At 44.1% G+C, this 25,000-nt stretch overlaps 1 protein-coding gene across 2 annotated transcripts in view; it reads right to left on the bottom strand.

Moving 5' to 3' along the window:
• tenm3 (teneurin transmembrane protein 3) overlaps nucleotides 1-25,000 on the bottom strand; it is a 138,229-nt gene that overhangs the window by 34,792 nt on the left and 78,437 nt on the right. For both annotated transcript variants that reach the window (XM_079728929.1, XM_079728930.1), the window contains 6 exons: nucleotides 23,455-23,586; nucleotides 23,205-23,340; nucleotides 19,394-19,537; nucleotides 8,023-8,094; nucleotides 6,736-6,913; nucleotides 560-684 (listed from right to left, as the gene is read on the bottom strand). In XM_079728929.1, the coding sequence (XP_079585055.1) occupies nucleotides 560-684; nucleotides 6,736-6,913; nucleotides 8,023-8,094; nucleotides 19,394-19,537; nucleotides 23,205-23,340; nucleotides 23,455-23,586 (787 nt within the window). The remainder of the gene's footprint in view (nucleotides 1-559; nucleotides 685-6,735; nucleotides 6,914-8,022; nucleotides 8,095-19,393; nucleotides 19,538-23,204; nucleotides 23,341-23,454; nucleotides 23,587-25,000) is intronic.

The raw sequence follows: 25,000 nt of genomic DNA, 5'->3' as shown, positions 1-25,000 counted from the left end.
CTCTGTGCTCCAGTATCAGACAGACCGGTACCTCTTTCACTGATGGAGGGCTTCTGACCCATGATTAACTCTCTCCCTCCCCCTCTCCCCCTATAGACCCCCATCGGCCATCAGGATTCTCATTCAGACATTCAGAGCTGTTCCCTAACTGTCTGTTGCTCATTACCTGCACTTTTTCATTAGGTAGTGTAGAAATGTTAAATAAACTCTGAGGTTATGATGAATATCTCCTGTATTGTGTCCCACTATAGTCTCGAAGCCAGCGGTTCAGTGAGATCAAAACCAAATTGTTTTCCACCAGAAAAATATGCGACATCATTATCATATTGCCCGACTCCCAGGACAGCTGTTGGTCTGTGGTTGAAGACAATCTTCAAGAGCCCAGCCTGTTCTGCATCCTCTCAGCAGTACAGTACCACTCTGTTCCATAGTCACGTCCTTTCCCAGAGCCTAGCATTTGAAAAGCACCTATCCAGGTAATATACAATGTAGAGGTCATGCTTTATGCATTCCAGGTTCAGAGTCAGGCCAGAAGAGGTGCTCTGTGGAGAGGAGTTACCTATGAGTTCCCGCGCGCCGCTGAGAAGCTTGGGCCGGTAGATGCGGCGGGAGTTGGTGTCAGACACGTAGAGCTGTCCGGTCACCGGGTCGGTGGCCAGGTAGTAGCGGTGGGCCGGGTTGTTACTGAGGGAAGGGGAGGCACTTCAATAAGAGGAGGGTCCAGCTGTGATGTCCTCCTGCAGTCCTACCGTCCTACAGTGCTGCAGTTCTACAATCATACTAACCTACAGTCCTACAATCATACAGTCCTGTAGTCCTATTGGCCTACCGTCCTTTAGTCCTGTAGTCCTGTAGTCCTGTAGTCCTGTAGTCCTACAGTCCTACAGTCCTACAGTCCTACAGTTCTGTAGTCTTATTGGCCTACCGTCCTGTAGTCCTGTAGTCCTACAGTCCTACAGTTCTGTAGTCCTATTGGCCTACCATCCTGCAGTCCTACGTTCCTACAGTACTTAGTCCTACAGCCCTATAGTCCTATTGGCCTGCAGTCCTATAGGCCAACAGTCTTAGAGCCAAGCAAATCAAGTTTTATTTTATTTTTTTCCTGAATAAACCGACAATGGAATTGTCTGGCCTTTGATATGTCTTCATTATTATATATGGTGTTCTTTATCTGCAGGGCAGAGTTATCGGCAGGGGATTATGGGCACAAGTTAGTGTGTGTGTGTGTGTGTGTGTGTGTGTGTGTGTGTGTGTGTGTGTGTGTGTGTGTGTGTGTGTGCGTGTGTGTGTGTGTGTGTGTGTGTGTGTGTGTGTGTGTGTGTGTGTGTGTGTGTGTGTGTGTGTGTGTGTGTGCGTGTGTGTGCGCGCTTCTGAAAGAGAGTAAGCGAGCGTGATAGGACATCAGTGGATGCTGGCGACACACTTTATAATGACGGCTGTCACACTGTCATTTAAGATCCATCACTCCCTCACCCTGGCCCACACGCATCAACGACTAAAACATGACAAGGACGCAACACATTACCCACTCAAACCCACACACACACACACACACACACACACACACACACACACACACACACACAAACAGACACATGCACGCACGCACGCCAATGGCAATAGGTATAATATGTTGTTGAGATATAGCAGCAGATCACAATGTTAATTAAGACTGCAGAAAATAGACACAGATGGGGAAAGTGATCTTGACACAGTGTGTGTATGTGTGTATCTTTGTGTATGTGTTTGTGTGTCTATGAGTGGGTTATTTGTGTGTGTGTTTGTGTGGACGTGTGTTAATGTGCGAGTGTGTCTGGGAGTGCGTAATGTCTGTGTGTTTATGTATGTGTGAGTGTGGCTATGAGTGGGTTATATGTGTTTGTGTGTGTATGGGTGTGTGTTAGTATGCGAGTGCGTCAATGAGTGAGTAATTTCTGTGTGTGTTTATGCATGTGTGAGTGTGTCTATGAGTGGGTTATGTGTGTGTGTGTGTGTGTGTGTGTGTGTGTGTGTGTGTGTGTGTGTGTTTGTGTGTGTGTGTGTGTGACATTCAAAGATGCTTTACAGTGAAGGGGGGACCTCACTAACCACCACCAGGTTAATGTTTATAGATGTATGTATCAAATTAACCCCAACTGCATAGAGACAAGGTAAAAATGTATCAATACAATGATCCACACAACGTAAACAATCGAACTCTACGTCATATTAAAAGAACAACTACCGATACAAACTGAACGTAGAGTGGATATAGAAAGACATTGAAGATTGGGTATTGGTGGCAAACATTACTATTATAACACAATAGGATCACAGCTCATTAGGCTTCTTCAGTATTGCCGACACTACTGAGTAACCAGGTTAAAGAGGAAAAACGAAACTAAGATTAGCAGAAAGATGTGCTTGGTTTTCAGAGACTACAGCAGTTGTAATTCCCTGGCTAGTTGATATACTGATTTAACCCTGGAACGCAGTGTTAAAAATTTAATAAATGCCATGCAGTCATGAAGACACAAGCAAAATGTTAAATCATTAAATTTCCAAAAAACGATGAAGAACATTGTTAATCCATTGCGTCAAGACTGATTCCGCTCGTCCATTATACCTTTCATCTGTCACTGTTGCTATGCAACTGCTGAATTATTTTTTTAGGTGCTGTACTCTCATGTAAACAAAATATAAATGTTGAAACTTCTGACAAAGGAATATGAAAAGCAACAACATGCAGACCTCTACATCGTTTTCGCCCGTGTGGACAGGGCCTAAACAGGGTATTGTGTTGCAGCTCAGCATTGAATAGAAACACACTGTGCCCAGGCGTTTTTTACTAAAAATATACTTAAGGCATTCCAAATGTCCATGCACTTTGTTGTAAAAGTTTGTTAATGATAGTATGTGAAAGATATAATTCTTAAAAGTATACTTTGAAACAGTTTTCATTAAGTGTAACTAAAACAAAAATCGTTCTAAAAATAAGTACAATAATTTTGCTCTACTTTTATTGGTATTAACCATTCTTACAATAAAGATAACTTTTGAAGTGTAAGAAATAAAAAAGTGTATTATTATCAGGTCATAGATAGAACCCTGTAATTGGCAATTATTGACGTGTACTTTAATTGTACTTCCTTCAAAATGGTATTTATGTATACTTACAAAAGTGTATTTTAATACACTTTTGTATAATAATTTAATAACTTAAATTTTACTTACAATACTGACAAAAAGCGTAATATATAAGTATATTTTTGTTGTACTGCAGTGTACCTCAAGTACTGATGGAGACCCTGTGCATGTACACCGGTTACTAGAAAAAGTTATAATAAATAATAGGTAATTTAATAATAATAGTTATAATATTAATATATATTTATTTTATTTATCATTGTTTGCAAGTAGTTGACAAAAAGCAAGCCAAAGTACACTGATTGACAAATTATTTAATCAATAAGACTGTGCGTACTATGTCTCAATGTCTGTGCCACCCTTTTCTCTGTGAAAGAACTATGAGGAGTTGAGAAGCATATGACCTTGAAAACAAGGATGTCGTGCTACTGGGGCATTGCTGCAACCTTTTCTGGGCCCAGATGCTGTTCATGGAGAACGGTATTGAGGCTTTTGTTTTGAGGACATGCTTATGGCCTTCCTCTGCACCATAATGTCCAGCATAACGTCCTTGTTCTGGAACTCCTGTGCTTTAAAATGTTGACATTGTCTGGGCCAATGTTCTAAAGGTGGTGTAGGTTATTTGTTGAAATCTTAGCCAAACATTGATGCAACATAACCATAGAATTACAACTCATATAAATTACACACAATAGCAATTCTGACATGGCACAAATCGGCAGCGATCTTACCCTGGTAAAGTTAGAAGTGGACCCTATACCATAGACTATGGATAAGCATTTTGACTGCATTATTACCTCGTTGCTCGCTGCCGTCTTACCTGGGTAAGGCACATGATGGTGCCATTATATAGGTGTTTATGGGGCATGTATATAATTATGCTAATATGGCCATAAGCCCCCATTTAATAGCACTGTTCTGCACATTGACCCAGGGACAACGGCTGCCAGTCACCAAGATTGCAGTAATCATGTACATTGTTGGAACGTTTTTATCCAAAGTGGTGGCCCAGGGTTCCAAAATAATGGCAAAGGTCCCATCATACCTTTAACCAGCTAAGAAGGCTGCAAATTTGCTCCATTTCAGAATATATATGGACTATCATGAGTCATTTCTATGCGTTGTAATTATATGGTTGAAACTCTCTTTGGAATATGCTTTGGTCATTGATGTACCTAATGCTAACTCACGCTCTGTAGGCAGGAATAACCCAGGTAGAACAAATGGCATACTTAATATACTTCTCAGTAATCTACTAATGGGTTAGCATTAGTGCTACTAAATATATACTAAAATACAACTAAGTGTACTTGGCTGCACTGTTTTGAGTCACCATTAAAATGCACTAAAGTAAACTTACCTAAAAGTAAATTTTTATGATGCCTACCTTTTTTTTTTCACTGTATTCTGAATATGTTTTTATAATATGGGAACTGCTCTTGAAATTCATTACAAATTAAAATACATTATACTAAACAAAATAAGACATACTTATTTCTCATTTAAGTGCATCTTAATATTGGGACATAGTAGCCTAAATAAATAGTACAGTGAAGTGCATTTAATTGTATTCAAGTAGGACTTTGGTAGCATTAATGACATAACATTAGCATAATAAGTGCATTGTTAGTACATCGAAAATAGCACATTTTAAGTCCATTAATCATGAATGCACATGGAAGTTTACTTAAATGAAGTGCATGCTTGAGGTTTTTCCCCTGGGTGTTTAGAGGGAAGAGTGAGAGTGAGAACATTGATAGACTGTTTAAAGTAAAGAACAACAGCCGTTGGCAGAAGAAGAGAAGGGTTAAAATCACTCTTACCTATGTCTGAAATCTTTGTTTCTTCAATGCAGCACACAAGTCAAGCAAGCAAGACAGTGTGTACACGTGAGTAGAACGTATCGGAAAGATCAGGGAATTAGAAAGTGAAAGAAAAGAAAGAAAGAATAGAAGAAAGAAATTGGAAAACAGGAAAAAGAGAAGATAGAGAATTAGTATGTTTAAAAGTATCTGTATTCCAGGAGAGTGGAGAGGTGTTCATCAGAGGGAAATCATCAGAGGTCATAAACATGCCAGTCTAATATTGATAATTCATTGACTGCTATACTAGCTCAATTTCAAAACCTTATTACACTGAAGCTTACAAGGACTTCTTTTCCTCAACATTGCCAAATACGATTCAAACAATCCAATCTGACTTTTGTGATAATGGCTTTCAGAGTTCTGATGTTTAATGGAACATTTTGATTGAAGGGATACGCTTAGATATCTGCAAAATGGTGTTTGCCTGTCTTATCCAGAATCAGACAAGTTGTTTGACTCAAACTGTATCATCAAGTCTTCAGAAGGGAATTCGCGAATAATAGTTGATTATTCCAAAGGAGTGCCGGGAACAGTACAACAAGATTGTAGTTTGTCTAATAACACGAGATAACTAGGCACTACAGTGCTAACAATAATAGACTACCTGTGATGCGCTGCTGACCGGTTACCCTCCTCAGTGTAGACGACCAGACAGAAGCAGCTGATCATAGAACTGACAGGATACCCTCCTCAGTGTAGACGACCGGACAGAAGCAGCCGACCATATAACTGACAGGTTACCCTCCTCAGTGTAGACGACCAGACAGAAGCAGCCGATCATATAACTGACAGGTTACCCTCCTCAGTGTAGACGACCAGACAGAAGCAGCTGATAATTTAACTGACAGGTTACCCTCCTCAGTGTAGACGACCAGACAGAAGCAGCCGATCATAAAACTGGTTACCCTCCTCAGCATATATATATTCAATAAGTGACTATTCAAAACACCTTTGTTTTCATTGGAAAGTAGCTAAAAGTGTATTCCCCTCACATGAACAGGAGCTAGGCTACTGTAACTCTGCAAGTCATTCGAAGCGACTAACGGAAAGCAAATGCTAACCCAGCAAACTCCCCTTCTGGACGCAGAATGATGAATGAGAATGAGAAAACTTGTCTGAATCCGGAAAATACATAATTTTCTGTCTCCAATTGATTTACAATTGTTTGTCTTGCCTGGGTTATTTTATGTTATTCCTGCCCCTGGCAGTATTATTATTATTATTATAATTGTCCTAAATAATACAATGAGGTCATTTGAGAGTAGGTTGCATGTTGCTTCACAGGAAGTCGATAAAAAAGAGGGAATTGAAGACATGGTAAAATAGCAGACAGGATGCAGCAGGATGAAACATCCCTCAGCGGAAGTCATTTTGTAAAAAGGAGTCTTAAGAAGTTAAGCACCACAGGGGCCAGACTAAGCTGGCCTGAGCTCCGCTGGCAGGCGGCCCCTGGCCCCGGAGCCGCGGTGGACGGAGCCCGCTGCCTTGGAATAGAGAGCAGAGCCCTGCCAGAGGACGTCAGGCTGCATGCAGGCTGGGGCAGAAGGCCAGAGACGTAGGGGGGAGCGAACGCCTCATTCTAGACTGAACATCATCAACTCTAATTCCATTCAGAGATGGGCCACCAGGGTAGTGACGCTACAATAGCGGTTATACGGTCACACCTCTCAGTACCAGAGAGAAGAGGTTGCATTCGGCAACTAACTGCAGGCAGTGGATGGATCTCTGATGGAGGCAGAAATACCTGAGCTCCATGACGCTGGTCACATTCCCCGAGGGGAAGATCCTCCTGATGTAGTTGAAGTCTCCAACAAAGATGCTCCCCTCGGCACCGCAGGCCAGGGCCAGCGGGGCCAGCAGCTTGTTGCCCTCGGCCTGCCCGTTGCAGCTGGGGCAGGAGATGCTGCGCCGGCGGCCATTGCCTGCCGGGGGGATCAGCGTGGACACAGAGAGATGGGAGGGTTTACATGTGATGGTGTTCAATGCAGGGGCACTCACTGAGCACTGCCCACCTGCCAATTCAGAGTGAGGACCCTCGGTTTGGTCTGAGTTGCACATTTAATATTCCTTATAAGTAGTATAAGGTCTACAGTTGTTTGACAAAATCACCACCTAACCTGGACAAATTAACCGATAAAGTTATAGCGTTACGGCGGAACAAATGAAGCGGTGAAATAATAAACAAAACATTGATGCACGCTTTTCAGTTTTTTGCTTCCTAAAAAACGATTAGTTTGAAAGAATTTATGGCTTTACATGATATGAACATGACATTAAATACAAAACAATCTATAATAGCCATGACTGTGTGCCTTCCTCAATGCTAATACTGGCTTGAATCACCTGAATCAATGTTAGGTATTATATATCATGTTATTAGGTGTGAGAAGCTATGTATAACTTTATGATAAGAAGCCTACACTGACATTTATTTATTTATCTTCTGAGAAAATGCTGAAGAGAATATCCTCCTTCTCTAGACCAAAGGGAGAAAGCCAAAGCATAATTTCCTTTCCAGAGGTTGGATGCTTAAGAGATATTAGCTCTGAATATCTAATAAAAACATATCCTTTGTGCCCCTCAGATATAATGGATGCATGATGAGACATAATTTACATGTAAGTCGATCATGACATGCAGTGACATTGATTACAAAGAATATGTTTGAAGATGGGAAATATAATCTCAATAAAGTTCAAGTAAAGCTTTATTTTATTTAAAACGTTATAACTTGGTTACTTGAAACAAAATGACTCCCTAAGATTCCTCTCTTTTTCAGCCAGCCTGAACAAACAAAATGCAAATTCATGTTGACCTACAAACCTGCATGTCCAGGTTTAATTGCAAACAAAAGGTCTGAAGAATATTTTAAAATATTAAGATTTGACTGAGCTATGGCATGGCTGATTCTTCAACATAAATGTACATTTTACGGACCAACGGATGGATATTATGTGTTGTTTTTGTCAGTTCTAGAGGTATTGGTCCAGTATTTTTAAGGAAGTGTTCTGGACCAGTACCGGTGTCTTACCCATGATGCTGCTGAGAACAGGAGGCTGTTGGGAGATGAAGACATTTTCTCCATTGCCCTTGTACAGGATACCTGTCAAAAAGAGACATCACAGCGTTACAGGGGCATTGCTATGAATCGTTATTGGGCTTGGTTTTCTATAACTGCTACGATCTTTTGTATAGAGGAACTGAGAAAGCTGGATCATTTACATTTTCTATTCATTCGTTTGGATAGAACATGATCAAAAGCAGCCATTGCAGGTTTTTCTCTTTAATAAATTATAAATTAGGGGAATTCTATATTCTGTTCCCACTCATTCAATATCTTGTTCATTCACACCCTAAGGCTTAACTGCTCCTTGAACACAGTTTTGGTGTCCAAAGTTGTTTATGAATTAGTACCCAATCTGTTTTAGGTTATCCAAGTATGTATGTGTGTGTGTGTGTGACTCACTCTTTGTACTGGCTGCCTGTGTATGCTGTAACAGATGCCTTGATCTTTACGGTGTACTGAAACGTTTGTGTGGGCAAAAGGGTATAACTTTTAATGCTGTAAGCAACATAACACTGCAATTCACTTTCATTGTAAATTATCCTGTTTTAATTTTGTTTGTTGTATAATGTTGCGTCGGAGCACAGACTTAAAAACCAACCAAACATACAATAAATGAAAGCAAGTCCCGGTAAAGGTCTCCAAAATCACACAGCGCTTATGAGCGCGCCCACACAGAAGCCCAGAGACACAGACTTAGGTGCACAGGCATGTGTACAAGAGCATAATGAATAGGGTATGGTGAACACCAGACTGAGGATAATGAATGCAGGGCTATCGTATTGTCTACAAACAAACAGGAGTCCTCAGAGCCTCCTGGTGGCCTGCTGGCCCGGCGGGCTCCGGTGACACACCTAGCGCAGCGCTCAGAAGACACCCTGCAGCCCATCCCTCCCGCTGCAATGTCAACACTGGAGGTTCTCCTAGCTCGTCCAATCACACAGTTAAAAAATACACACACACACACACATTCTCCACTCTGGAAGATGGAAACTGGGGAGAACGCAGGCTATTTGGACAGGTTGCAGAACTGATTTAGAATAAAAGCTCCTGTGCACCAGCATTGATATTCATGCAGTCCTTTCTAAAGATAGTATTGTTATCCAGCAGGTACACGGGTTTCATCAGTACAGCTTGCTTACTTTTACAAAACTGCCAGCCAAGCTTCTCGTGAAAAGTGTTTCATGCATTTCTCCAAAACATTTCCAATGTGGTTGTCATGGAAATATGCACCAGAGGAAAATGATGGAGAATGTGGAGTGATGAATGACCTCTTTGGAAACAGCTGTCTGTTCAAAACATCAAAAAGTGGAAGGATTCAACAGTGTCCAAAGTGACTGTTTATACATACATGTGTGTGTGTGTGTGTGTGTGTGTGTGTGTGTGTGTGTGTGTGTGTGTGTGTGTGTGTGTGTGTGTGTGTGTGTGTGTGTGTGCGTGCGTGCGTGCGTGCGTGCGTGTGCCGGAAGGCATGGGGTGGCTCAGTCTCTGGAGTGTTGTGGATACATATAGGGGGACATATGCATGTGGTTATTCTATTGTATTTCCTTATGCATTTTCTTGCGTGTGTGTGTGTGTGTCACAATGTTCCAGATTTTCTATCTGCCTCTCACCACAGGCGTCCCTGAGGAACATACTGCATCTATGATTAGAAGGACGCTTTGCTGCTGTGTGTGTGTTTTATCCGTGTGTGTGTGTGTGTGTGTGTGTGTGTGTGTGTGTGTGTGTGTGTGTGTGTGTGTGTGTGTGTGTGTGTGTGAGTGAGTGTGAGTGTATCTGTTTGTGTGTACATGGACGTATGAATACATGCATAGTACCTAAATCATTTCACTTTGAGAAATACAAGAGAGCTGCAGTGACTTTGCAACAATGGTACCTATTTTTCTTTCGATTCAGCTTGCATTGCATCTATTTTTTGGTGGGTGTAACATTTGTTTAATAGAAAGAAAAATATACTTGTATTTCCATAGAATCAGAAAGCACAGAAAATATGTTAATAATCTGCTTTGATTCTATTTTATAGCTATAATATATTATTTCTGCCAATAGGTCACTCTATTAAATCAATTGCAGAAGACGAAGTTTAATGACATCGTGAAGTTAGTGAGTAAAATGTAAAAACATCTATTAATTTGTATTCATATTACTTTTATACACATTATGTCTTTTCATTCTAATGATATTGACATAACGTCAACTTGCTAACTAACCTTTAGATGAGTCGACTAGCCAAACATTCAATCATTGGCTAGCAACAGCGCTGTTATAGGTGTTCAATACAATCACACATAGATAACTTATGAGCATGTTGAACGTTGTTCTAACTTTATAACTTGACCATACACATTACAGTGTTTCTCCAGAGGTGGATTCTTCTTGTTGTGCTCGCTAACGGGGGGAGTGCGGGGGCACTGAAGACGTGATCACCGGGACGAGTCCCGTGGGACTAGCGGTGTGTACCAGGAGCCCTGCTCTCTGCAGAGCCATTGTTTGGTCAAGAGGTCTGCACAATAGGCAGAATACAAAGTATATAATACAGGTTGAACTGACTTAACACAGCCTGTATATAATACAGGTTGAACTGACTTAGCACAGCCTGTATACAATGCAGGTTGAACTGACTTAACACAGCCTGTATATAATACAGGTTGAACTGACTTAACACAGCCTGTATATAATACAGGTTGAACTGACTTAACAAAGCCTGTATATAATACAGGTTGAACTGACTTAACATAGACTGTATATAACTTTGGTTAAACTGACTTCACATAGACTAGAGTTGGCATGAGACACTTAAAGTTAAATTAGCCCATCAAATTAAGATAGATCACTATTAAAGTTTCATATCAATAAATTAGACCTCTACTGGATTAATGTTATGCATGTTTCAACATATGTAAGGGGTAAGGGGAATATGAGGACAATTTGACACACCGCCAAACATAACAGTTACCGTGAATAAAACCACACATTCTCTGTGTCTGGACATTCATGGAAACAATTTGGATAATCTCAGTACATAACCCAACAAAACATATAAAATAGGTCTAGTCGTTTGTAGATATTTGAATGGAATAAAATGTTGCATTCTGCCTTTAATTTGGGCAGTGTCTCGGTGTCTGGTATCTGGGGTGTCTGAGGCCCTAGAAGCTGTGTGGTGAAAGGCGGGGGTGCATGTGCTGTGGCGTGGGGACTACGAGGGGAACCTCTGGGATCAGGATAGGAGCGGTCACAGGAAGTTAGGACAAGGGAAGACAGAAAGCTTTCGTCGAGTAATTAGCATGGGGCAAGAGGGGGATGCATGCATTCTTCAAAGCGAGACATCAGAGGAGCCCTCCTGTGGATCCCTGAATTATTTACACGCAGTGGCCATGTTGGAATCCCAGGCTGCACTACTCCATTCTCTGCCTTAACATCACGATTGAGATGCATAATTATGTTAAAAAACCCGGTCTCTGGTGCTTTTTGGACAGATATACACCTCACCTGACAACTTACTGTGGTGGGCTCATGTACAAACAAAACCACACACACAAACATACACACACACCTACGCAAGCACACACACGCACACACACACACACACACACACACCCACGCACGCACGCACGCACGCACGCATGCACGCACGCACGCACACACACACACACACACACACACACACACACACACACACACAAACAGATACACATACACACAAATCTGGCAGTTTGCCAAAACTAGAACAAGTAACATTCTTTGCATTGTTCTGGGTAGGTGCAAGTTTGGACCGACCACAAATACTAATACAAAATACAAATACAAATACTCAATCTTCTCTCTACATATTTGTAATGTATCATATTTACCTTAGAATTCCAAAACTAGGTCATATTTCTAGTAATCTAAATAGCAATGTATACATATAGGAACTTGACCAAATTGACTCTGACTGGGAAACCTCTATCACCCAATCCCATCTATTCATGGAATTATCATCATGCTTCAAGTCAATGTAACCATGCAGTGTTCCGGCTGCAAGAGAAAGGGTGGATCTGATAGCATTGTGCTTTAAAATATAAGTTAAGATCAGTGTAGAAGATGATGGTTTGGCTTGAGCTCGATCACAAGAAGAATGGACTGGAGTGCTTAGGGGCCTATGGTAGCTGCTTATGTATCATAGCTGCTAACGTATTGTAGCTGCTAGCGTATGGTTGCTTCTAACGTATCATAGCTGCTAAAGTATCATAGCTGCTAACGTATCATAGCTTCTAACGCATGTTGGCTACTCACCCGTGGTAAGTTCTAACCTGTAGCAGCGGTTAACCTAGCTCCTAACCTGTGTTAGTTGCTAACATATGGTAGCTACTAACCTGTGGAAGTGGCTAACCTAGCTGGTTAACTGTGTCAGCACCAAACCTTGCTGCTAACATGTGCTAGCTAACCTTGCTGCTGACATGTGCTAGCAGATATCATAGCTGCTATGATATCTGCTAACCTGAAGTAGTGGCTAACCCAGCTGCTAACCTGTGTTAGCTGCTTACTTTTGTTAGCTGAATACCTGAGGTAGCGGCCAACCTTTGGTTGCTTATGAGCATGATCCAAATCATGCACAGTGCAGAGCCTTGAAAAATGTAAGTGGTGATTTGATATTTCATACAGAAGATTAAGAAAGATAAGAAAACAGATACAAATATTTCCCTTCTGTGAATTTCTACATGGCTCATTGTCCCTCTCCAGCTCTGCGTGTTGGTGTCTCTCCCCCTCTCCGGATACGGAGCTCAGTAATGTGGAGTGATAAACGGGAGGTGGCCTAGCAGGGGGTCCAAACATGCACTACTAGACACCTACTGGCCCCGCACTGACAAGAATGGAGGACACACGCGGAAAGAGAGAGAGGGAAGGAATAGAAGGACAGAACAGACCGAGGCATCGGTGGGCAGAGAGAGTGGAAGACAGACACAAAAGTGAAAGAGTCAGAAAATAAGAGGAGCAGAAGGAGGATGAAAGAAAAAAGAGAAGAGAAGCCTAAGAGAAAGAGATGAAAGAGTGGGGGGTGGGGTGGGGTGTGGGGGCGCAACTAGAGAGGAACCCCCCTGCTGAGCTGAAAGGAAGAAGAGCAAAGTCGCCAAATCTCATATGAGAGTGTGTGTGTGTGTGTGTGTGTGTGTGTGTGTGTGTGTGTGTGTGTGTGTGTGTGTGTGTGTGTGCGTGAGCGCGTGTGTGTGTGAGTGAGAGAGCGCGTGTGTGTGTGTGCGTGTGTATGTGTGTGTGTGAGAGTGTGTGTGTGTGTGTGCATGACAGAGAGTTGTACACATTTAACCTTGAATTAAAATACATCCCTGGACACACACAAAAGTACAAACCCACACATGTATGCACACACACACACACACACACACACACATACACACACACACACACACACAGACACATATACACACCTCAAACACCTCTCACAGGGACGAAGCAAAAATGCAGGTAGGATAAATACATTTGTAAGTCTTAAATGCCCACATATTTGACACACTTAGTGCTACACACAAACATGACCTCGTGCTCCGGTAACGAGCAACACAGCAAGAATGCCCCATCGAGAGCACGGCTAATTGGCAGCATGAATGCAAGCTCTAGCGGGAGAGCTGGACTGAGATGCACTGGCACAGTTAAATACACCCCCCCCTCTCTCTCTCTATCACACCCACACCCACACTGAGCAGGTAAACAGTGGTTAAAAGAAGGCAAGCTCTCCTCCCCTCCCCTGTGGCCCTCACACACAGTCCATCATACAACGTGTGTACTGGGAGAGCAAAGGGAATGTACAGCTCTTCCCAGATGTATGTGAGGACAGAGCAGCCACGTGGAGTCAGTAAGAGTTAATTGAAATGTACGGTGAGAAGACATGCCAAGGTTTTTTACTTTCCATTTCCACGCACACGCACTCTCTCGGCAGGAGAGCCATAAATGAAAAACCTTTGTGTTGCGTATAATCAATCGCTCTTCTTTCCTTATTTGACTTTTGTATTGCTTTTTGGCAATGGTGTAGCATGAGCTGGGGCCGCTGTAAACCGCTAGTGTGCTTTTGGACAAATTTAAAGACAAATGCAATAACATCAGTGATACTAGTACATTATTTGTCGGAAATGTAAAACATCATTAAAAAATATACAAATTACGTATTTACAAATTTCTAATTGAAAGGCAAACATAAAATGAAAGCGCTGTTTTAGTTTTTTTTAAAGGATAGATTTGTAAATAAATAAATGATGTGCATATGATGTGATTGCATGGGAAGACTTATTTTGTAACGGGCCCTTGCTGGGCTGGGGCCCTTGCTGGGCTGGGGCCCTTGCTGGGCTGGGGCCCTGGGGCCCTGGAGCCCGGGATTAAAGTCAATGGACCCGGGGAAAGTCACACATAAAGCGCCTTCATCAGCACCCTGAATAAATTCTATCTTAATTCTATCATAAGGTTATTTCACACAGTCGGGTGATGCTCACTGGTTCATTATTGTTTATTAATGTACCTCTAAAGCTACTCAATTAAAGGAATACACATTATATTTCCTTCTATTACCTGACCATTGCCAAATATATTATATGGCATGAACCTTGCAAAAGGTCCATGATTCACTATTGGATGCAATCTCAAACATCTGAGTTTGATAAAGCACAGGGTTGTTAGTTCACCACTTGATTATATTCCTGAAAGAAATGCACTTTCAGGAATATAATATGAACACAATATGACACACCATGAACAGATATAGCTGTCAAGCCTCCACTAATTTCTGTAACATCAGCAACACACAAGCATGCGCACATACACAAACACACGCACACACACACACACACACACACACACACACACACACGCACACAAACACAAACACACACAAACACCACCACACATTTAAAACTATGTGACCCCACAATTGGCCCCAAAAATGAAATCAAGAGAGAGAGACAGACAGGTAAGTGTTATCGGGCCTGTCACTGATCTCCACTCCAGGTGTGAAATCACACAGGCAGGCGGCCCCCGAGCACGGAGAGGGGGATAGAGAGGTGATGGATGGCCGACCGAGAGACCAACAGGACGCTTGGTGTGTGTGTGTGTGTGTGTGTGTGTGTGTGTGTGTGTGTGCGTGTGTGTGTGTGTGTGTGTGTGTGTGTGTGTGTGTGTGTGTGTGTGTGTGTGTGTGTTGTTGGCGGGTTATTGAAATAGGAAATAACAAGTACATTTTACTCTCATAAACGTCGGGGTTATTCAATTATATAATTCATGAAATACACAAAATAACCTGTCACAACCCAACCCCTACACTACAGCGAATGACTCACCAAGGATTCTAAATTGCGAATGATAAAAAGGATACAGACTGCTGTAGTACGTCAGACCACTCGGTTAATAAAAAGTAAAGGGACTTCCCTTCACACCGTGACAGCATCCCAACCCAGCATGAAGAGTCTGCCCCCATGGCTCCACCGACGAGGCCGGTTTAAGCAGGAGAATATCACAAATAACTGAAGCTGCCGATGGTTTCAATCTTTATATGTAATATTAAATCATTTGGAATAGAAATGACTGCATAAAAAAGCTAAATTATTTGCAAAGCAAAGATGCAAAGCGTATACAAAAAGTAGCTTTTACATGCTTGTGTACATTTAAAGATTTGAAAAAGAATCACCAAGTATCTATCTATCTCTGTGAAAGAGAACCCGTGATAATATGGACAGTGATACACAGGTAACAACATCTGACATGTCTAATTGCCTTGGATACATTATGTCAAATCTTATTTAGAAAGATATCTGTCACAGAGGGAATATATTCCTTTGTAATTGTAATCATATATACCTGTATATAGTGTTTTATCACATTCACAGACTTTATTTGAGCTGGATTCTCTCTCAGTGAATTTATGCTGTCGTTTTGATTGACATACTGCCTAACTATACATAATTCCAGCTGGCTCATTGATATTCATAAGAGCATTATATCCTCACCCCATAACAGAGCCTCTGTGACATATGTCTATCTATATAAGATGGCTTGCGACATCATGTATCTAAGCCAATTAGACATGGCAAACTCTGCTACCTGAGCTTCACTACCCATTCATTTAATAGTTTCTCTTTCACAGAGATCCCAATGCCTCATGATTCATTCTTTTTTAAAATAAATATATATATATATATATATATAACTTTTATGTATATATATATATGTATATAACTCTTTTTTTTTCAAAACTTGGCGAGAAGAGAGAATGTTGGAAACAAGGTCATGGCTGTGCTGGTGTGCACAACGTTTAATGAAGGAAAAAGTAGTGTGTGTGTGGAATTGAATCTGAATTCACTGAGAGCTACAAACAAAGACAAAGACACAAAGGAAACAATAAGGAGGGATTAGCTCCACTGTGTGTTAGAGGAAGGGGCTAGCTCCAGTGTTAGAGGGAGGGGCCAGCTCCAGTGTGTTAGAGGGAGGGGCTAGCTCCAGTGTTAGAGGGAGGGGCCAGCTCCAGTGTGTTAGAGAGAGGGGCTAGCTCCAGTGTTAGAGGGAGGGGCCAGCTCCAGTGTGTTAGAGGGAGGGGCTAGCTCCAGTGTTAGAGGGAGAGGCCAGCTCCAGTGTTAGAGGGAGGGGCCAGCTCCAGTGTGCTAGAGGGAGGGGCTAGCTCCAGTGTTAGAGGAAGGGGCTAGCTCCAGTGTTAGAGGGAGGGGCTAGCTCCAGTGTTAGAGGGAGGGGCCAGCTCCAGTGTGTTAGAGGGAGGGGCTAGATCCAGTGTTAGAGGGAGGGGCCAGCTCCAGTGTGTTAGAGGGAGGGGCTAGCTCCAGTGTTAGAGGAAGGGGCTAGCTCCAGTGTTAGAGGGAGGGGCTAGATCCAGTGTTAGAGGGAGGGGCTAGCTCCAGTGTTAGAGGGAGGGGCTAGCTCCAGTGATAGAGGGAGGGGCCAGCTCCAGTGTGTTAGAGGGAGGGGCTAGCTCCAGTGTTAGAGGGAGGGGCCAGCTCCAGTGTGTTAGAGGAAGGGGCTAGCTCCAGTGTTATGGCACATTTCCACCGGAGGATGTGGGGATGTTCGGTGCGGCTTGGTGGAGTAGTGAAGGTGCGGTTTGGCGCAGCTTAGTTACAGCTTGCGTTTCCAACGCCGACAGTACCCTCATAGTAGGGGGGGGTTTAAGCTGGATGGCGATAGCCACGGCAGCTACGTTAGCATTGTGACCTCATAGCACCCCGACACAGTGTAGCCTGCTAATAAATCCAAGGAAAAAGAAGAACGCGCCCAATGAACAAAGAGCAACAATGTAGGACGTCCAAGAAGGATGGCAAACTTTTGCGCAACATTTTCTTCAATAAACGAAGCTTTCGCCGTTGTAAAGAAATACCTTGCGGAGAATGTGTTTTTTTGTTATTATCGCCCTGTCGCACGGAAGTGCGATTCTTTTGACCAATCAACGGACGGCGTGTGTAGCTCGAACTTGCCGGGACCCTTTAAGGCATCTCAGTACCTCAACGGAGGAGTACTGCGAGACGAGTACGGCTCAATACATCTCAGTCCGTGTCACGCCCACTTTTGGTGGTGGAAACGTGACCAGTGTCGCACCTTTGCGAACTGAACCGAGCCGCACACTCCGGGGGAAACGCGCCAATAGAGAAGGGGCTAGCTCCAGTGTTAGAGGGAGGGGCTAGCTCCAGTGTTAGAGGGAGGGGCTAGCTCCAGTGTTAGAGGGAGGGGCTAGCTCCAGTGTAAGAGGGAGGGGCTAGCTCCAGTGTTAGAGGGCGGGGCTAGCTCCAGTGTTAGAGGGCGGGGCTAGCTCCAGTGTTAGCGGGAGGGGCTAGCTCCAGTGTTAGAGGGAGGGGCCAGCTCCAGTCTGTTAGAGGGAGGGGCTAGCTCCAGTGTTAGAGGGAGGGGCCAGCTCCAGTGTTAGAGGGAGGGGCTAGCTCCAGTGTTAGAGGGAGGGGCTATTTCCAGTTTTAGAGGGAGGGGCTAGCTCCAGTGTTAGAGGGAGGGGCTAGCTCCAGTGTTAGAGGGAGGGGCTAACTCCAGTGTGTATGTTAGATGAAGCCCGGCACAAATTCTAGTCGGCAGCTGGAACTAAAGCACGGTCTCTCCTCTTATAGAGCCATCTACCTGTATATGCACAGATGGATGCACAAAGACACACACACACACGCACGCACGCACGCACGCACGCACGCACGCGCACACACACACACACACACACAAGCACACACACACACACACACACACACACACATTAACACACACACAGACACAATTCTATCTCACAGACGATAACAAACGATAACCACCTGTAAGGTTTGACAGCAATTCCACAGCTATTAGGTGCGTGAGCCTTTTATGGGATGTCTACATGGAGAAAGTTAATCCAACACACGCACACAGGCACACTCACACACACTGTTCTACTTTTAGACTACGGTTCTTCAGCCGAAACTACTATAACACAGTAGAAACTAAAAAATTGGAGTGGAACCCTGTAGCACAGGAAAACGTAAGAGACCCGTACAAAACGGTACAACACGTGAGAACCAAGAAGAACATGGTAGAACACGTAAGAGTCAAGTAGAACGTGGTAGAACACTTAAGAACCCAGTACAGCATGGTACAACACGTAAGAACCCGGTAGACCCCAGTGGAACATGGTACTCATGGAACACGGTATGCAGCAACAGGGACGGGCAGAGAGGCGCATAGTCGCCATACCCCCGCGATGCAGGGGCCAGATATAGTTACAATTCTAGTCTGGGTCTGCTTATTTCTCAAGGTCGCTAAGACAAACCCATGCAACCACACGGACGCAGGAGAGTACAGTAATGGATTTTGCACATATCTATGAAAATGTCATTCCATTTGTCTTACAGCGTGAACCAAAAACATATCCCCCTTCGACTAATTGCATCCTTCTGTCTCTGTCCACCTTACCTCCCCCTCCTCTTTTATCTGCTGTTAGTTTTACTAACACCATCTGGGAACCTTTCAGTGGATTCAAATGGGATCAGCATCATCCTTACACACACAGGCGCTCACACACCACACACAGTCTCACACACACACACACACACACACACACACACACACACACACACACACACACACAGACACACACAGACACAGACACACAGGGCGCTGCATTACGGCTGACATAAGTGTGTTGGAGAGGCTCTACTGCCAGGCATACATTACTACCCCGTAATGTATCACTGGAAGAGAGACGGAGGGACAGAGAGAGAGAGAGAGAGAGAGAGAGAGAGAGAGAGAGAGAGAGAGAGAGAGAGAGAGAGAGAGAGAGAGAGAGAGCGAGAGGGAGAGAAAAATAGGAAACGATTTGTCCTACCATTCTGGACATCCAGTATGTGGTGCTTGTCCAGGGTCCAGCCCCCCATGTTGGAGGCATCCAGTTCATATCCCTGCAGGACTGCGGTCCTCTTCTCCCACAGGATCAGGTCCAAGCAGGACTCATATTCATAGCCCACCGACACTAGAGAGAGAGAGAGAGAGATGCTGTTAGTGCTTTGCCATTCATGTTCATCTCCTAATGACTCTGCAGAACACACACAATGTCCCCTCCACACAGAATCACATCATCTAAGTAGTGTCCATAATTGGAGATTAGTTGAACATTGGTCATGTGTCAGGGAAACACATGCTATGTAACATAACGTATATTTGAATATCGTAACACTCTCCCATCAGTGCATCCTCACAACACACACGCAGACACACATGTAAGCACTTATACACACAGAAACACACACACACACACACACACACACACACACACACACATACATTGGGCCCTATTTCAACGGTCTGAAAAGCAAGTGAGAAGCGCATAACGGAAGTAGCTTTGTGGGGGGGGGGCTCTGCCGCTGTTGCTATTATACCGGCGGATAAATGACCTTTGCGCCCGACACAAATCGAAAAACGGTTGCCCTGAAGAAGCCTGATTACCCATAGGTGTGGTTTGGGTGTAACGTGCAATAGACCAATGAGAGTGCCAGCTCCCATCCCCTTTAAGAGCCATGAGCGTATTTGAATCTGACGAGTTGATGTTTTGACAGCGCGTTTGCAGTCTCCGATGAGACAGATGCATGACCACATAAATTTAAAACTTCAAATGGCTCAGTTTATGGCCAAATAATATGGCCTAGCTTACACATGGAATAGCGTTTTCTTCTACAACTTCCGAAATACTGAGTCGTCAGTCGTAAATTGCAGCAGAGAAAACTTAAGACTCGTATGATATGCGGCCCTGTGGCCGCAACTGTGGGTCTATTTAATGATATGCGGCAATACATTAACACACATCGTTTCTTACCAGTAGGTCTATTGCATACATTATCGCTATCGACTTGTGTTCCTACTTTGCATGTGTCCCCCCGTTAATGTACACTCCCATGGACTGTATTATGCGTTACGTGTTCAGTTTGCGTGTGTTTAAACAGATGGATGCACACACGCGCGCCTGCATTCATTCATTCTTTTTAACACTCACTCGCGTTAAAACAATGTTTTCTCATGATCAAATACTCATCAATCCTAAAAGTTCTGGGCTGTGTCAAGAAAATATGTGTTTGCTGTAGCTACGGTGTTTGCAGATGCATTGATTTAAATACATGTTACCGCTGTATCAGCTGTTCTTTCCAAAATAATTTAACCAACGTTATCATTTACCCTAAAACAAGATTTTGTTTTGGAAGGCTGGGATATAGCCTACTTTGTTTGAGTTTATCATTGTTATTATTATTATTATTATTATTATTATTTTAACGCATGGCATAGCCTACTACAGTGTTCATTCATGCAGGCCCAATGGAAAAAAATGTGCAGTTCCGACCTGCAATGGTGTGTCAAAATAGCAACACCAACTGCGCTATCCGCTAATGCACTTTGACCAGGTATTTGTCGGTCCGTTGCGCAACTGCTTTATCAATCTGTAAGATAGCACCATGTATCATTTGCGCCGGAACAAGCCTCTGCTTTTCACCGACACGCCTCTCATGGCGCAAGTTTAGTGGCGCAGGTTTGCTGCGGGGGAAAATCGGCTTTGAGACGGGTGCAAACTAGCAAAGATACTTGGGTTGGTGAGAAAGTCACTTGCGCTGGATGCAAGATACGGCCCATAGGCACACATGCAGGCAGTTATACACACACACTTATACACACGGACACACACACACACACACACACACACACACACACACACACACACACACACATGAAAGCACTTATACATAATGACACACACAAACACACACACAGTGTGCACACACCCACGTGGGGCTCGCACACTGGCTCATCCAAAAACACACAAACATACTTCCAAACACACACCCGCACATCACACACACACACCTGCACAACACACACACACACACACACACACACACACACACACACACACACAAACCCCTACACAACAAACACACACACACACACACACACACACACACACACAAACCCCTACACAACACACACACACACACAAAGACACACACACACACACACACACACAATCATAGGGTCTTGTATGCCAAGTGAAGTCTCTTTTGTGGACTAAACTGCAGATCAGAACAGCTGTTTGTGCTCGGTGAGCATTGCCTACCACACCAGCTGTGTATGTGCGTGAAAATTTAATTTAGAAGAGTGGGGACTTCACAGCTATTTTCAGCTTCACTGGGAGGTGGTGGGGAGAGAGATGGAGGATAACTTGGGATGCATTAACGGCTTTCACACAGGGACCAGACAGACTGTTGGGGGAAGAGCAAGAGATACTTTAGGGGCAGAGGATGAAGCGAATGACGGTCAGCGAGAACATAAACAAACTCAGACTTGCTGCACGTCTGGTTTGTGGTCGGCCTGAAATTGCACATCTGAAGAGACAACCACACAGTCAGCAGAACAGAAAGACATGAAAAAGAAAATAGAAAAAGTGAATGAGAGAGGGCTGACCTAAGGAGCAGTCCTTGGGATTTTCCCCATACCCCATTACTCCACAGTGAAGGGGTCTGTTTTATTACATGAAATATCAGCCATGAGTCATGCAAAGACCTCAACACTTCTGACAAGTTTGGATGCTTCGAAGACTTATTTTTACAAATAGGCTTTCAAAAACGATGCTGGTTGTACTGTGTTCAAAGTCTTGTTGGTTCTTATCATGTCCGTTATCTATGTTTTTATTGTTGTATTTCTTTTAGACTGGTGAAGCATCATGTGACCCTTGTAGGTGAATGATGACTAAACTGCACGTCCTCACTATCCATCATTCCTTCCTCCCTACCTTCCTTAATCTCTTACAGCTAAGTCACATTGACAGCATAATCGTCTGTCAACGTCAGCTAGCTAATGCCTGGACCACACACACAGATCTTAATGAGCTATTACAAAAACGTCAGAATTCTGTTGTTTCTGAGTTGACAAAAATGAATTGGCCTCTTCATCATTATTTGGTCCAGTTATCATAGAGAGTCCATCTAGCATGCAATACATCTCTCTCTCCATTGGACAAATGGACTATTAGGCATTAGTTGCTAATCCATTAAGCTGCAATACAATTAGAAATGGCAAGTCAGAGAAAGGGGCTCTACTGGCTTATTATCCACAGTCAAACCTGATGGGGCTTATGAGGGATTAGCATGCTATATTAACTCTGCAATTATGTTCCATTATGCATGAGGTCCAATAACTGACCACTTCAGATAGCTAAATTAGCTAATGGCTAACACAGTAGGCATCAGTCTATGCATCGGCAACCTTGACCCAACGGAAAATGGAAGGGTAGTTTTTAATATAATGAATGCGATAATTTTACAGTAAGCTATAAAACAGCATATGTAATCCTAGCAATTCTAACGCCGTCACATCATACCAATGTGTTCGCCCAGTTCAGTGTTCAGCTGTCCTGAAATGTGGATACTTCTTGAGAGTTATGGAGGTTTTGCTGAGACAGGGGATTTGGGGACACGATTAGGGGTCCTGTCATTGCATCCTGAAGTTGGACCTGTGAAGACCATTGTATGATGTATGTTGTATGCAAGGAATCCTAATTCGCCTAGTCACAACAATGGGGGCCGTCTACAGCTAGCTCTCCCATTCCCTCGAAGGGAATTCATTTTTGACAACAACTCGAGGCAAAGTCTGCTCACCGACGGCCTCTGACAGTCCATAGACGCGTTGACTGTAAGCGTCCGTCTTGTCCCAAATGAAAGTGTAGGAGAGGTTGGGCTGGGCTGGAAACCACTTCTGGAAGAGGCGACCCACCACTGCCACCATCAGATGAACCTGCAGAAAAAATGACAAATTGACAAGAAAGTGTTTTTTGCATGTATATATATGCATAAATAACTTGAATGAATTAATCCCTATGTGTCTTTTTATTGTGTGTGTACTGCGTGCCTTCATGAGGTTGAAGGGCACGGCGGACTGGGTCATGGTGACTTTGAGGACGGGCTTGTATCCCGCTGCTCGGGAGCTCAGGTACACCAGGTTGAGGTCGCTCCCTGGGATGGTGGTCTCCTCCTGCAGCACCTATAGGGGGGGGGGGGGGCAGAGAGGAGGGCAACATACAGTTACTCTCAGTCCGCGGGGTCCCAAACATAATCAGAGAAATCCTCTTTCTATATATATATGTTCACACACACACGGGCACACACAGACACACACACACACCCACACACAGGCACACACACACACACACACAGGGACACACGCAGGGAGCAGGAGCCTCTCCTTGGCCTTTGATGCCGATGGTGAATACATTTGCTGGTGCATGAAGTCCTTGCTGCTGTGATCCCTACTTACTGCGCGGTGCTGTGCCACGCGCCCCGCTCTAGGAGTGTGTGCGTGACATGGAGCATCGCTGAGTGTCACACTTCCCTTCTATACTTAGAAATGAATACACATTTGCGCGTGTGTCCTTGCACTCTCCTTGTCCGGGATAGTCAGTGGCTCTCTAAGATGCAAGTAGGGGGGTGTGTGTGTGTGTGTGTGTGTGTGTGTGTGTGTGTGTGTGTGTGTGTGTGTGCGTGTGTGTGTGTGTGTTAGGGAGCGGGGACGTCCTTGCGCTGAACCTTAAGGTAATTCAAGTGGACCTAATCACCCTCTCCGGGCGGCTCTCACTTAAAAGCTTGGCCACCAGAAGTGCCATCGGGCGCAGCGCCATCTCTGGTGGCGCTGCAGCGTGGCTGACAGCAGGACCCTCTTTGGAGGAGAAAGGAGGTCACCTGAGGAAGATGAGCAGCGACGGAGACGGGGGACGGAAGTTATGCCGGGAGTCAGGAGCTGGCAAGGCACCGGATGTCCAAACCCAGAACATTAACTTCAGGGACGACACTCCTCCTGGAGAGACTAACTAAATGATCCTGCTGCCTGGCAACTGAGGGGAGACTAGGATGGACGTGGTGCTATTTCCACTTGTTGCATTGTCTTAATTACCTAAAAAAAAAAGCAGCTTGCTTTTGGTAGACCGCAAGTCCAACAAGTCCCGGTGTTGTGAGTGTTGTGACGGCCATGTTCATGTAACGAGCTAGAGATATGAAGACTAACTCTAAAACCACACTGCGGTTGGACGAGGTAAACCTCCTGAAACCCCATGCAGCGGCTGGAGACGCAGCAGCTAACCAGTTCACCCCAGAGCCGCTCCGCAGCTAACCAGTTCAACCCAGAGCCGGCTCCGCTCCACAGCTAACCAGTTCACCCCAGTAACCGCCCCCTGGTGTGGCACTTGTTTGATCTGAACGCAGTCGTCACACCGCAATTCCTCCATGGTTCACTGTCGTTGTCTGTTGCTCACAGATTGTCCTCCTCCTGTGAAGAGGCGTTATTATAATAAGAGCCCTGTTCCACGGTTCCAGAGCCCCAGCCTCCTCAGGGCCGGGGATCTGTCTGTGATTTAAGGACGTGCGGGGCCCGGAGCCTGCAGGAGGTCCTCCCACCTAGTTTG

This window comes from Pollachius pollachius, assembly GCF_949987615.1.
Source record: "Pollachius pollachius genome assembly, chromosome: 2".
NCBI classification, from domain to species: Eukaryota; Metazoa; Chordata; class Actinopteri; order Gadiformes; family Gadidae; genus Pollachius; species Pollachius pollachius.
This window is presented reverse-complemented; position numbering and strand designations above follow the sequence as displayed.